Source organism: Pseudochaenichthys georgianus, chromosome 15 (assembly GCF_902827115.2).
Source record: "Pseudochaenichthys georgianus chromosome 15, fPseGeo1.2, whole genome shotgun sequence".
Lineage (NCBI taxonomy): Eukaryota > Metazoa > Chordata > Actinopteri > Perciformes > Channichthyidae > Pseudochaenichthys > Pseudochaenichthys georgianus.
Genome location: NC_047517.1, coordinates 12,031,134 through 12,045,487, shown reverse-complemented (window position 1 = coordinate 12,045,487; position 14,354 = coordinate 12,031,134). Strand labels below are relative to the sequence as shown.

Genomic DNA, 14,354 nt, shown 5'->3' with positions numbered 1-14,354 from the left:
TATTATGTTTAGTTTAAACAATAAAACTGTTAAATAAAAACAAAGTTTGTATTGCCCACAACCTTACAGTACCAGCATTCCTCTTGAGATTGTTAATCTTATGGGGGGTGTAGCGTAACCTCCTCCTGTCCTGGTGTCACCTGGTCCTGATGCTGCTGTTACCGGGATTCTGTATGGGGAGTGATTAATGCCACTGAGCAACAGGATCGGAGCAGCAGGAGCTCTGTCAGCAACATTGTGAACCATAACATTGTGTGTTACAAATGGTATACGAGGAGATATACAATTTACACCCTACATATCATTTTTGGAAAACAATTTCTAATTGTGATTTAGATGATGAAATGTGTTTGTCGTCTCACCTGTGTTGTAAATTTAAAATGTGTTTGCTTGCTTTTCATTGTCATCATAAAATGCAGCTGAGGTGCTAAGAACAGTATTTTTTCTCTTAACATGGATATACGTCTACTTTTCAGCTAGACCAAAAACCAGACCTGCAGCATTCTGGATGGGCCCCAGGTGTACAGGCCTGAAACAAATAAAATAAACCTATAGCTTCTTGAAACATATAGTCACTTCGAGCTAGTTTAGTGACATCAGTTAGTTGTTTATGCTAATAACTGTAATAACCTAAGAAATCATGGCTGTAACAATAAAATAGTATTTTGGTTATTTAGATAGGCTATAGGCCATTATCATGTAATCAGTTCACAATCCACGTTTTGTAGCTTTAAGACCTTCCTCTCGCTGCTTTGGGGCACTAATCACCCCCCATACAGAAACACGCATCATCGGTGCTGATGTGAAATTCCCTTTCTGCCATTTAAAAGCTCCGCTCTGAGGGCAATGTGAGCTCAACGCGCTGCGGACACAAATACCAGGTTATGAACCAAAATATGTAGGATAGCAGCTTGTGTAAAGAGAGGGACAACAGAAGAGAGCAGGTGTTGCATGTTTTTTTAAATGGGAAATCTGTTGGGCAGCTGGCGTTTCAAGGAGCCGAGCACCGTTGAGGAATGCGACTCGACGTGGGGGTCGGACTCCGAGGGCGACGAGCCGGCGGCGGCTGGAGATGACAGCGGCGTGTCGGGCTCCGTCAGCCCGGCGGACAGCGAGCGGGCCGCCGGAGAGCCCGGGGAGAGGTCCCCGCAGGTACAGTGAGGGTTATCTGGGCTATGTATGTGATGACTCAACGGGGGGCAACCCAGGGGACACTTTAACATGTGTGCCCCGGCAGCACGTATTGTCGAGGCCAGGACACAGAGAGGGCGACCGAGCATGCTGCTGGGCGAGGAGGCTTCATTCGGAAATATATCAATTTAATACTAAATGGAAAGACATTCACTCACATGGTGTGAACTGTAGGCTTCTTTACGGTGGCTGAGAGGTGCAATCGACAATTACAAAGTGTGAAACACTTTGTAATGGATTGTAATAACAAAGCTTGAGACAAATTTACATTTTATAAAACAAATTTACACTATCAAAACACTTTTACCAATGAAAAAACTATTTAACATTAAACGTGGGGTAGGTACGTTTCAGAAACCGGCTCGAGATACACTTTTTGTTATATTCCATGGAATGCTCTTAACATCCCGATAGCAATGAATATCTTAAGTGCTTTGACAAAAAATCCATTAAAAAATGTCATCTGTAGAAGCCGTAATACTGTAAAAAGTACAACCAATCAATTGGTTGGCCTACCTGCCTGTCAGCCTTCCATCGGGGCACAAACTTATCTCGTGCCCTCATTGGTCATGTGCGCGTTCGTGTGTGTTGGAGGAGGGGCTCTATAAGAAAGTGGCAGATTTTCTCCGGTTGTGTATTTTCAAATTCTAGCGATCTCGAGCCGGTTTCTCAAACTTACCTACCCCACCTTTAACAAAAACAAATTAACAAGATGCGAAACACTTTTACAAAGCTAGAGACACATTTACAAGTGTCGAAACACTTTAACATTTCCCGAACCACTTTAACATTTGCCGAAACACTTTAACAAACTAGAGAATCAAACCGGAAAGGGAATGCCCATCATACCAGAAGTGACGTGCAAGTGATTGACACAAACTTAAGTTTGTTTTGGCGGATAGACCGACGGTACCTATGGACCTTTATGGTCGTTAAACATGTTTTGTCCGTTCTGTAGAAACCACCTGGGCCAAGTGACATGGTTTTGCTCATCACGATATACTTTCTCTTGCAAAAGAGATACGTTCTAAAGTAAAATTACAGGTTCACCAAGTAGGAAGTGGAGCTGTGCCTTTTACACACAGCCTTCGCTGTGTTTACCTTCATTAGACAGCTAAAGAGCGACTGCAGGCTGCTTCGTTATAGCCACACACACACACACACACACACACACACACCTCTACACACATCGAACTGCCCAATTATTACGCCTTATTATTCTATTTATGAAGGAGATGTCCGGTCAGGGGGTGTGTGTGTGTGTGTGTGTGTGTGTGTGTGTGTGTGTGTGTGTGTGTGTGTGTGTGTGTGTGTGTGTGTGTGTGTGTGTGTGTGTGTGTGTGTGTGTGTGTGTGTGTAAATGTGTCTCTAGCTTTGTAAAAGTGTTTCGCATCTTGTTAATTTGTTTTTGTTGATGTTAAATCGTTTTTTCTTTGGTAAAAGTGTTTTGCTAATGTCATTTTGTTTTATAAAATGTAAATTAGTCTCAAGCTTTGTTAAAGTGTTTCACACTTTGTAATTGTCGATTGCACCTCTCAGCCACCGTACTACTTACTACTCCTCATGGCATCTAATCCACCCAGCTGCACTTCACTGTCACTGTCACTTTCTCCATACACTAAAAAACCGAAATGTTGACTTTAATTAAGTGTATTATGTCAACAAATGTCCCATAACTGTAATAGTTTAGTTGAACACAATAATATTACGTTTTTATTTAAACTTAACATTATTGCTTTCAACTAACCTAACACAGTAATGTGAACATCTGTTGACATAAAATACATGTCATCAAAGACGTGGTACAGTGAGTTTACACCCCCACTTAAGGTTCGTAATGTGGGAGTATTATATTGATGTCAAATAATACTGCATGCATCTTTTTGGTAATTATATGGAATATGCAAACTTAGTGTTTATTTCCTACTTACACACACAGGCGATATTTAATGATCAAATAAGTTGGTTATTCACAGTTGCTTATTGGTTTCCTCTTTATTTTACACTGTTAAACTTTAATCTCCTTTTCTAAGATTTTGGTCAAATCTGACTTTTTTCAATGATTGCTATTAGAAATGTGCCTTAAAACGTTTCTCAAAAGTCAGGGTGCAGTTTGTAGAAAGAAAGGTAATTTCTGTATAATTTAAGAATCACAAAAGCCTCTACATAAAATCAAAAATCAGGGAACTTTACATTTTCATAGCTTCAAGGTGTTTGGTGAAGACTTTAAAGGAATATAATGCCTGAGTTTTGGTAGTCTGTCTTAAAGGGGCCTTATTCTGCTAATTTTCAGGTTCATATTTGTATTGTGTGCCTCTACTGTGACATGTTCTGCTTGGTTAGCTGGCTGGCTCTGTTGTGATTGGTCAACCGCTTAGATATATCACACCCCTTAGCCTATCACGTGTGTTGGAGATCTAGCAAATAGAAGCGCAACTGTTACATAATGGTGTCATTCTTTTACGGTAATAGACAAAGGAGCCCACTTTATAATATAAAACAAAAAAGAAGATACATACAATTATATAAATACACAAGTGGAAGGAAAAAAACTGAGGGACTTTAAAAAGAACCCAAAAAAATTACAAATAGCTGTATATGCATAATAACTTTACATAAAAAAATGAATACAATTTCCGTACGACAAGGTTAAAAAAAAAAGAAGTATATGGGAAAGTTACTTTGGAGTATCGAAGGTGGAAGTTAGCGTGGCCCAGATTTAATTTGTGAATCAGATCTAGTTTATAGCTTCCTTTTGTAAAATTGTACGACAGCCCTGATGTGAATTGTCCTCCTTTGCTGACAGAAATGGATGATTGACCTCAAAAGAGAAGTCAGTGCTTTATTCAGCTGAATGCCAGCTGAATGCTGTACTGCATATGTTAAAACATGGGATGTTTTTCTTTCCGATGTGCATTTAAACTGAGTCTCTTTCTTTCCTTTGTCAGCTTACAGATTCTCCAGATTCCGTTCCAAAGATGAAGAGGAGTTTCTACGCTGCCAGGGACCTCTACAAATACCGTCACAGCTACCCGGTACATGCACGGGAAAATAAAGACGGGTGGCATGCAAAAAATTCAAATGTAGAAATGGGATGCACGGTACTTACCTTATTGTTCACACCCAGCTTTGTTCTGTGTGCATTTGCAGAACTACCGAAAGTCACGGCAACCCAACGAGTACCGTAACCTGCGCTTCTACTTGAACAAGATCCCTCTAGTGCCTGATGGTAAGATCAGAAACACACACACACACACACACACACACACACACACACACACACACACACACACACACACACACACACACACACACACACACACACACACACACACACACACACACACACACACACACACACACACACACACACACACACACACACACACACACACCAACACGTTCTCACTCTCATCCCGTCACATATTGACGGACGGTCAGGGCCCCTCCCCGTCGCTATATTACGTACAGGGTACCCCTTTCCCGTCATTTTCTACGGGCAGGGCGTCCCATAGACCTTCATTGCGGACACAGGGTACCCCTTTCCCGTCATTTTCTACGGGCAGGGCGTCCCATAGACCTTCATTGCGGACACAGCGGACCCCTTGCCCGTCAGGCTTCTACGGGCAGGGCGTCCCATGGACCTTCATAATGCCTATTTTAAGGTTCATTTGGCCATTAAAATGCGTTTTGATGTCATTTTATGCGAGTAATGAGTTTTTATTTCTGATTATTTGTGCAGTACATGATGTTTAGTTTGCTAGTTATGACGAAGATTACTTCATGAATGTGTACACATTCATGGTTGCTAAGGTGGTTGCTATGGACGCTGCAACAGCTCCCAGACCACGTGATCAACAACAATGGCTGTCCTTCGTGTTATTCTCGGTGAAAATGCCTATTTTAAGGTTAATTTGGCCATTAAAATGCGTTTTGATGTCATTGTATGCGAGTAATGAGTTTTTATTTCTGATTATTTGTGCAGTACATGTACATGATGTTTAGTTTGCTAGTTATGACGAAGATTACCTTACGTCTGTGAGGAAAATACACGGGGCTCAGAGCCTCGTATTTTTAAAATCTTTTTTTCCTTCTAATTTATTATTCTTTTCAAAATAACACACTGTTATTTACTCACCAATAACATACAATTATCCTTGCTTTTATTTATTGGTTTAATTCCATAATCTCGGTCTTTTTTGGTGTCCGTCAGGAACTGAATTTCAAAATAAAAATAACCGGAAACAGACGTAGGCCTATAAGGGACATTTCGAGCATCATTGCGATTGTCAAAATGTTTGAGTTTAGGACGGCCGAAGACACTACACTACCCAGAATCCCCAGCTATCGTTGAGGACTACAGTCCCCGTGATTACTCTTCTAGGTCTGGGATTGGATGTTGGAGTGGCAGTGCGCCAAGGTTACAGCGTCAAACAGCTGTTTGAAATGGAACGAAACCACGCCAGACTATCCAAAACTGGAATCGAACGCCCCCCCAGAACTACACACTACACTATTGTGTTTCGCAAAATGTTCTATGGGACGTCTCTACTGAACTTTTTAGTTTTCCCACAATTAGAAGTTGCCAGTATTAAACACATTGGTGTTATCAAATGTAAAACATATAATTAATAAATGGATACAAATCGCTGTCCATAATGCGCAGCATCAATACATAGCATTAATATACCCACATGACAGCTCATTGCTACTTTGTAATTCTACTCCACTACAATTCAGAGGTTAACCTGGTATTTTTACTCCACTGCATTTATTTGAGTTACTTTGCAGATTCTGATTAATGATGTGAAATATAAACAACCCTTAAATCAGACTTTAGTTACACCTGAGTAAAATTCAGGTAAGGTGATTGTCAAGTGCCAACAATCAGGAGAGATATTTGATACTTGTGCTTGAGAAGACTAAACATGTATCTGCAATTGACATTAATGGAAACGAGTAATAAAGTATATTAATTACTCGTTATTCTCTACTAATAGTTAATTAAAGACTATATATTATGGCTATTTTGCACATCCCTTTCAAGATTTCAAGATTTTAAAGGTGTATTGACATATCATACACAACTTATGGTGTAGTTATGAAATGAATGAAAAACTTGGGTCACAGGTCCCTCAACAGTGCAGTACAAGACATCTATCAATATGTGTGTACCTCCACCATTAAACTGTCATATTCTGCACATTTCTTATTCTATCTACATACATAAGAGTATAATCCATATGTATAATATCAGTTAAAATAAAGTGCTTCAACATAGTTAACATTGCAGGAAAGCAATATATTAGACGTTAAGTACTTTGTATTTATCTGTAGATAGATACCCCCAACGTTTTTTTCTTATATAAAAGAAGACCGTAATCTGTTATTTAATGTTTAAATAAAGGTTAATTCGTTTTTCTGTTTTGCACCTCCTCCTATTAATATCTTTGTACATCCTGCACTAAACTGTTTTATTGAAGAGATCACTTATAGTATCTTCTTGATTTTTTATATTCTATATTTCTATCACAGACCTTCTACTTTCCCCCTATGAAAGTATATGTACTCTTAATATTTTTTTAATCAAATATAACACATAAAAACAATAATTCAATAACGTGCTTTAACCACTAGGCACACAAGGTACACACAGACACTTGTATGTACAACATCTGAAGATGTGTAGTTTTATTCATGCTTTCACATAATTTTACAGCATATTGCTATACTATTTCAGAATCAGTATTTACATTCTTACATTCAAAATGCAATCCAATTCAAATCAGTAATATCTTTAAAAACTACAGTCCTTTTTTATCAGCTGTGCACCGTTATGGTGTAAATATAACCTATCTATGAATTACATCAAATGTAAAAGTCAGCCGAATTAGTGTTGATACTGCAAGGAGACGTATTGTGTGAAGAGAAATTGAGAAGTTTTTTAATTGTTGATATATTTATGATCCACGTCAAGTATTCAGTTTCAGCAGCATTTCTTCAGTTTTTCCATAGGTCTCATCATCAGGGCTCTATAAATAAAGAACTACGGCAGATCTGTAATATTTACAGCCGAACCGTGTATTACAATGCCGTTATGTGATAACTTTCAAAGAGAAAAGCAAGAGCACTCGGAATTAAGTATTATTTTAGTCTTTTCAAATGTTTTCCGGATTTCATATAATATAAACACCAAATCCCAGCATGCATTGCGGCTAAAACATCCAATCAGCGTAGCTGAGAATCTTGGGTAATCGCTCGAAATGCCCACGTCTGTTTCCGGTTATTTTTATTTTTAAATTCAGTTCCTGACGAACGCCAAAAAAGACCGAGATTATGGAATTAAACCAATAAATAAAAGCAAGGATAATTGTATGTTATTGGTGAGTAAATAACAGTGTGTTATTTTGAAAAGAATAACAAATTAGAAGGAAAAAAAGATTTTAAAAATACGAGGCTCTGAGCCCCGTGCATTTTCCTCACAGACGTAAGGTAATCTTCGTCATAACTAGCAAACTAAACATCATGTACATGTACTGCACAAATAATCAGAAATAAAAACTCATTACTCGCATAAAATGACATCAAAACGCATTTTAATGGCCAAATTAACCTTAAAATAGGCATTTTCACCGAGAATAACACGAAGGACAGCCATTGTTGTTGATCACGTGGTCTGGGAGCTGTTGCAGCGTCCATAGCAACCACCTTAGCAACCATGAATGTGTACACATTCATGAAGTAATCTTCGTCATAACTAGCAAACTAAACATCATGTACATGTACTGCACAAATAATCAGAAATAAAAACTCATTACTCGCATAAAATGAGATCAAAACGCATTTTAATGGCCAAATGAACCTTAAAATAGGCATTATGAAGGTCTATGGGACGCCCTGCCCGTAGAAGCCTGACGGTCAAGGGGTCCGCTGTCCGCAATGAAGGTCCTATGGGACGCCCTGCCCGTAGAAAATGACGGGAAAGGGGTACCCTGTACGTAATATAGCGACGGGGAGGGGCCCTGACCGTCCGTCAATATGTGACGGGATGGGAGTGAGAACGTGTTGCGCGCACACACACACACACACACACACACACTGAAGAATTGTTGGCTTCTTAAGGAGAACCCAAATGCAGCACTCGAGAAACCAAGGAGAATTGGTAATAAACTTTATTGGAGATTCCACTGGATCCGAGGAATACCAACCGGGCAGTTTAACGCACCGGAGGACAGCGGGCAGAAGGTGAGTCAGGGACAGGCAGAGTCGGATAACAGGCCAGACAGGATAGTCGAGGGACAGGCAGGATCAGGGAACAGGCAGAGCAGGCAGGTCGGGGACAGGCAGGGTCGGAACCAGGTAGGCAATCTGGTATCAAACGCGGGAAAGACAAGCATGAGGCAAAGTACAATCTGGCAAAGAGTGTGTGTCAGGTGCGGGTTTAAATACTGGCAGAAGCTAATGGGTGCAGAAGAGAAAGAGAGTGAGCTAACGAGTGGGGTGTGGAAAACAGGTGTGACAGGTGAATGGAAAACTACTGGTGAATGATGGAGCAGACTATGACAGCTTTAGGTTTAGTGAGGTTTTATTTGACTTGAAAAGATAAAAAGATTAGTGACTGATCCCATGTTCAAACACACTGACACACACACACATGGGCACACACATGCGCACACAAACACACATGCGCACGCACGCACACACATGTGCGCACACACACACATTCGCACACGTGCACACACACAGACACACACACACATTAGAAATGTGAGTGGCAGCTAATCAGCCCTTATTTCTTTGAAGGTATCTACATCGAGGAGATTCTGACCAAGTGGAGAGGCGACTATGACAAACTGGAGCACAATCACACCTACATTCAGTGGTGAGACATTTCATCTGTCTATTTTTGGACCTTATATATGATTGCAAAAACGGTTAGGAAGTGTGCATTGTTATTTGGGTTTTTGCATAATATGCCAGAGTAACTGACAAGGCAAACCTGCTTTTTGCCGCGCGTTAAATTAATGTAAGCTGACTCGTTTTTTTAATTTAAAGGGCCCATGTCATGACCATTTCTACTGATCATAATTCCATTGTTGAGGTCTACTGAAATAGATGTATACTGTGCAATTTTCCAAACTCACATTGGTTTCTCATATAGCATCTCTGTATAGTATGTGTATTCACCGGTATTCACTCTCTGTCCTAAACGGCTTGTTGGAGCTCGCCCCCCTCCCTGTGAGCTCAGTGTGCTCTGATTGGTCAAGCGACGTGCAGCTGAGCAGTGAGGAGCAGACAGGGCTTCCGTGTCGGCGAAACAAATACAGCGAGAACAAGCTAAACTCATCCTGAGCACACACAAACACTCACAGCCGAAGTAAAAACAATAAGTGTGGCTTGATATTGAGTAAGAAAAAGGTTTATAACGCTGTGAGAATGGGTCTGCGGAGAGCATTTCTCCGCGATCCCAATTTACCAATCCGAAAAACGTTTACCCATTTAAACAGTCGTGGTAGATACCTTGTTTGTTTTAAACATCTTAAATACACAAACAACAATGAATACTTACAGGTTGTGTACCTGAATCTCCCGCTGGTCCAAACAAAGTAGGAACAGCATCGTTCTTCAGTGCCCTACGCTGTACATATCCGGCATGAATCGCTGAAAGGTTTGGGAAGCTTTGTTTCGTGAAAGGCTGGCAGAGGGTGCGGCCATAGCTCTGGGCGTGGCTACTGGGTATCCCTACGTAGCAATACCCAGGAAGTAAATGAGAAATCTCCAACGAGGCGTTTTGGGGAGGTCTTTTCTGTGTTAGAGTTTTACTCCCTACAGGGTGTACTTTGAGGGTTTGTGACTCATCAAAACCTTCATAACACACAAGGGGACGGGTAATAACCGGAAAAGCATGACATGGGACCTTTAAAAAGACTGAAGCTGTCTCAGGCGATAACATAGCATCCTCCCAGTTGATGATGCACATGAAAAACAGTGTTGATGCTCGTAAGTGCTAGCATAGAGTTTGCAGTGATGATGTATTTGGGGTTAGCATCACAAGGGCTCCCTCAACAAAATCATTGGGATTTTCTATTGGATTTTGGAATATTGGAGAAACTAAAACATGTTTAGTAATATTTATGATACTTACACTCTTAATTCAGGACGATAATCTCCACAAAGTAAATCCGGACTATACATTTTCCCTTTTAGCAAAAACTATTCAATATATAATGTACATGTGTGTTTTTATCACTTCCAGAAATCCTTTTTTCATTTTTGTATTCCCTTTTTCTTGTGGCAGGCTGTTTCCATTGAGAGAACAAGGGCTCAACTTCTACGCTCATGAACTGACTCAGGAAGAGATCAAAGTAAGAGAGGAAGGACAGTACTGTATATACACATACAGCTGTTTGCACTCCATCATTGGAAGTCATATTTTCCATTCATCCAATACATTTAAAACATTATTTTAATAATAGGGATGAACCTTGGTGCATTTAGTTGTGATATTGTACCTGTGTGCAGGCCTCTGACCCGCTGTGTTTAATCCCGTCAGGAGTTCCAAAGCACTCGGGAAGCCAAGCGGAGGTTCCTGGCAGCGTATTCCCTCATGCTGGACTTCTACGGCATCAAACTGCTGGATAAGAGTGGGAATGTTGCTCGGGCTCCCAACTGGAAGGAGCGCTTCCAGCACCTTAATGAGTAAGCACACACACATATACAGATAAACACAGTTTTCCATTGCCGTCAGAATGTGTGTGAACATCCCATTGCCCATAATGAGAGGGGAGACACAGTGTGTATCTCATTCCCTCGCTAATCTATTGCTGATCAAAGGTTGCATTGTAACAGGAATTATTCTTCGGAGACATTTCCCCTCATCCTGCGTTGTTTTTCAGGTCCCAGCACAACTACCTGCGGATCACTCGCATCCTCAAGTCCCTGGGCGAGCTGGGCTACGAGGCGTTCAAGGCCCCCCTGGTTCACCTGTTCTTGGAGGAGTCTCTGAGCCACAACACTCTTCCCAGCATGCAGCACAGCGTCCTGGAGTACTTTGTGTACACCATCCGTCTGCCGGCCACCCGCAGGCGCCTGCTCCGCTACGCCCGCAAGCACTACCGCCCCCCCCCACGGCTTTATGTGGGGGCCGCCGCCTAAAAAGAGAGGCGGGGGAGGGAGCACGGGGGCCGGGAGCAGCGGGATCAGAGCGCCCGCTCCCACGCCAGAGCAACAGAGGAGGGGGGAGGAGATGTCCCCGTCAGCAGGGAGCAGGATTATTGTGTCTTCCCATGATGCCGTGGTATACCAGGAGGGGGCCGGGGGGGGGCTGAAGGGCGGCCCCTCTAACATGGCCGGACTAGAGGGGGCACTGATGATGGCCGGGTCCCGAGGGGAGAGGAACGAGTACAATGACATCGTTTCTCTGTAGGTTTGATTGGTAGCTGTCTTTAAAATGACCCGCTTCAGTTGTTAGGTAGGGGAGAGAATTTCCTTTTTAACGCCAGAATGTTTTTATTAGCAGTAGATATTACGCTTCTGGACTTAAAATGAAGACGGTATTAGTGAACACATTCACAGAGTCTGACGAAGGTGTTATTAGAATACATTCAGGTTAAGGGCTTACCATAAACTATTGTCATGTCTTCACAGATACATCTATTCAAGTGTTCTAAATATGGGGGGGGGGACTGATATGTTAGTGGAGGGGGGAGGTCATGGAAAAATCCCAGAACCATCCAAACCAGTAGAGCGGCACGATCTGAGAAAAATAACTAGTGAACATTTTAACAGATTTATTTTAGAAGATCTGGATCTAACAAGGATTTTGTAGTATACCGTCTCTGCAGCTGCTTAAACTTCATTCAGATATTTTAGCATATTTTGACTTTATTATGTATGTTATTCCATTTGCTGTTAAGTGTGCTGCCCAGTCGACACCCACATGATTGTCCTGAGGCTTTTTCTAACCAGGGCTGTGATTACATTACATTAGACAGAATGTTGTGGTTTTCATGGTTTGGTCTTTCGATGGTTTTGGGTCAGTCTCCTCCTGACACACTGTAGCGAGAGCTCCACAGCAACAAGCTGGACTGAGGACAACTATAATGTGAGAAAGGAGATCAGGTTGAATTTGTTTAATTTGTTGCCCCGATCGTGTGAACGGACATGAGGGAAGGAAGAGTGATAGCAATACTTTAAAAAACATAATTGTTCGACTTGAAAACCTTTGTTGTTGATAATATCAGGCACAATTTAATATGTATCTACTCTGAAACTTTATTATACTGTCATCACTGACAGGTAGCCCCCCACTGAAAGCTGTACATAACTATTGATCAACAGACTTGTTAGTGACTAACCCTAACCTAGCAGAAGGGTTTCCAAGAAGCAAATCAGTAGGGAAAAGCAGCAGAACTTTACAAAGCTCTTTATTTTTGCAGCAGGTGCTGTGTTCTTACAGGTCATGTGTTCTTACAGGTCATGTGTTCTTACAGGTCATGTGTTCTTACAGGTCATGTGTTCTTACAGGTCATGTGTTCTTACAGGTCATGTGATCCTACAGGTATTGTGTGGTGTGTTGCACTTTTTTGACAATCTGTGTCTTCCTATTGAAAGGGTTTCTCTATACGGTTGATTTATGTGCGATCAATAACGGTCAGGAACTTGCCACGTTATGAACATGGCTGATTGTTCTCATATTGACTCTCCGCGCTCACATTGACTCAATGGCAGTAATCCTTCGTTTTTTAATATATTAAAAATACGACATGGTTATGCGGTTTACTTTATCCATGTGAATATGACTTTGAGTCATATGTTTTACAAAACGTCCAACCAAAGTAGTATTTCTTTTAAGGAAGTATTATATGAAAGTGCAGGAAAGGATAGACACGATAGGTTAATAGGGTTTAGATTAGAACTATTATATTGCCTTTCATAAAAATGACCCAGTTAATTATTTACATTAGCACAATTTTGTTGTTGTATTAAAATGTTCCTTTGATGATATGTTTAAATCTACAAATGAATCATTTTGAGGCTACATGTTTGAGAATTTAAGAAAAATCTACAAAAAATTGAACAAACTAGTCAAATCTAAATGTGTATTTTTATTTTTCATTTTCCTTGAAATAAGAGATTATATACAAGCGTAATCGGCAAAAATCTCAAAATTGCATGGAAAACATTGTGTCTCGACTGTTGAAACTCGTAATAAATTAACACTCCACTGCGGCAGAATTGACACCCCCCAAGATGTTGCTAAGATACATAACACCACCTCCATCATGTGAGAGGATAGCAGGTCTAATTTAAAACAGACTTCCTGATAACTTGCGAGGTGTCAGACAGCAGCGATGCATTTTATCGTGGTTCAAACGTTCCTCGTTCTTCCTGCCGGTTGAGCCTTCATCACCATCATCATCATGATCAGCTCATAAGGTCTAACATTGCTCCGATATAATTGTAAAAATAACTTCAGGTGAATTGTGGGGAAACATGGGCTCAAGTGTCTGGATTTTGTGTGTGTGTGTGTGTGTGTGTGTGTGTGTGTGTGCGCGCGTGCGTGTGTGTGAGTGATATTCTTAAGTGCCTATTTTGTATTTTTTATGTTTTATGCAGTGTCTTTCCCAACTGATTTCATGTACATCCTGTTTTTTGTACAGCATTTTGATATTGACATTATTGTTTGCATTATAGTCATATACAGCATGAATATTGATGTACAGTAACAGCAGGAATCCATCTAGGAATTGGTATAGAGCAGAGGTTAATAATATATGCTACTTGAAATGGTTTAACTGGCCTACTGATGAAATTGTGATTGTTCTATACATGAATATTCTCTGCTTGCTGGACATAACTGGACATTTGCCCGAACAATGTGAAATTGCCACACCTACTCAAATAAACATGGGGAATGTGAAATAAGAATTGTGTCATCTGTAATTGTTTAAAGAACGTGAGCACTGTGTATATCAATGTACATTTTATTTTAAAATGGATAAGCAGATATCTATCCGATGCAGAGTTGTTCTGAAAGCAGGAATAATCCCAAAGGTTGAGGTAGAACTCCGTGGTTAGGGCCAAAGAACCTCATAAATAACACATCATCCTAGCATAAACTAAAAGGTCCCATGTCATGCTTTTCCGGTTATTACCCGTCC

The 14,354-nt window shown here is 40.7% G+C and overlaps 1 protein-coding gene across 1 annotated transcript; it reads left to right on the top strand.

Annotated features, from left to right (window-relative positions):
* Positions 1–839: 839 nt before the first annotated feature.
* On the top strand, positions 840–14,121 carry ogfrl1 (opioid growth factor receptor-like 1). Its single transcript, XM_034100036.2, is given in 8 exon segments — positions 840–1,152; positions 4,140–4,226; positions 4,342–4,420; positions 8,995–9,073; positions 10,490–10,556; positions 10,745–10,890; positions 11,088–11,307; positions 11,309–14,121. Coding segments are annotated over 8 exon segments (1,176 nt in total). The 5' UTR covers positions 840–963; the 3' UTR covers positions 11,618–14,121.
* Positions 14,122–14,354: the final 233 nt, after the last annotated feature.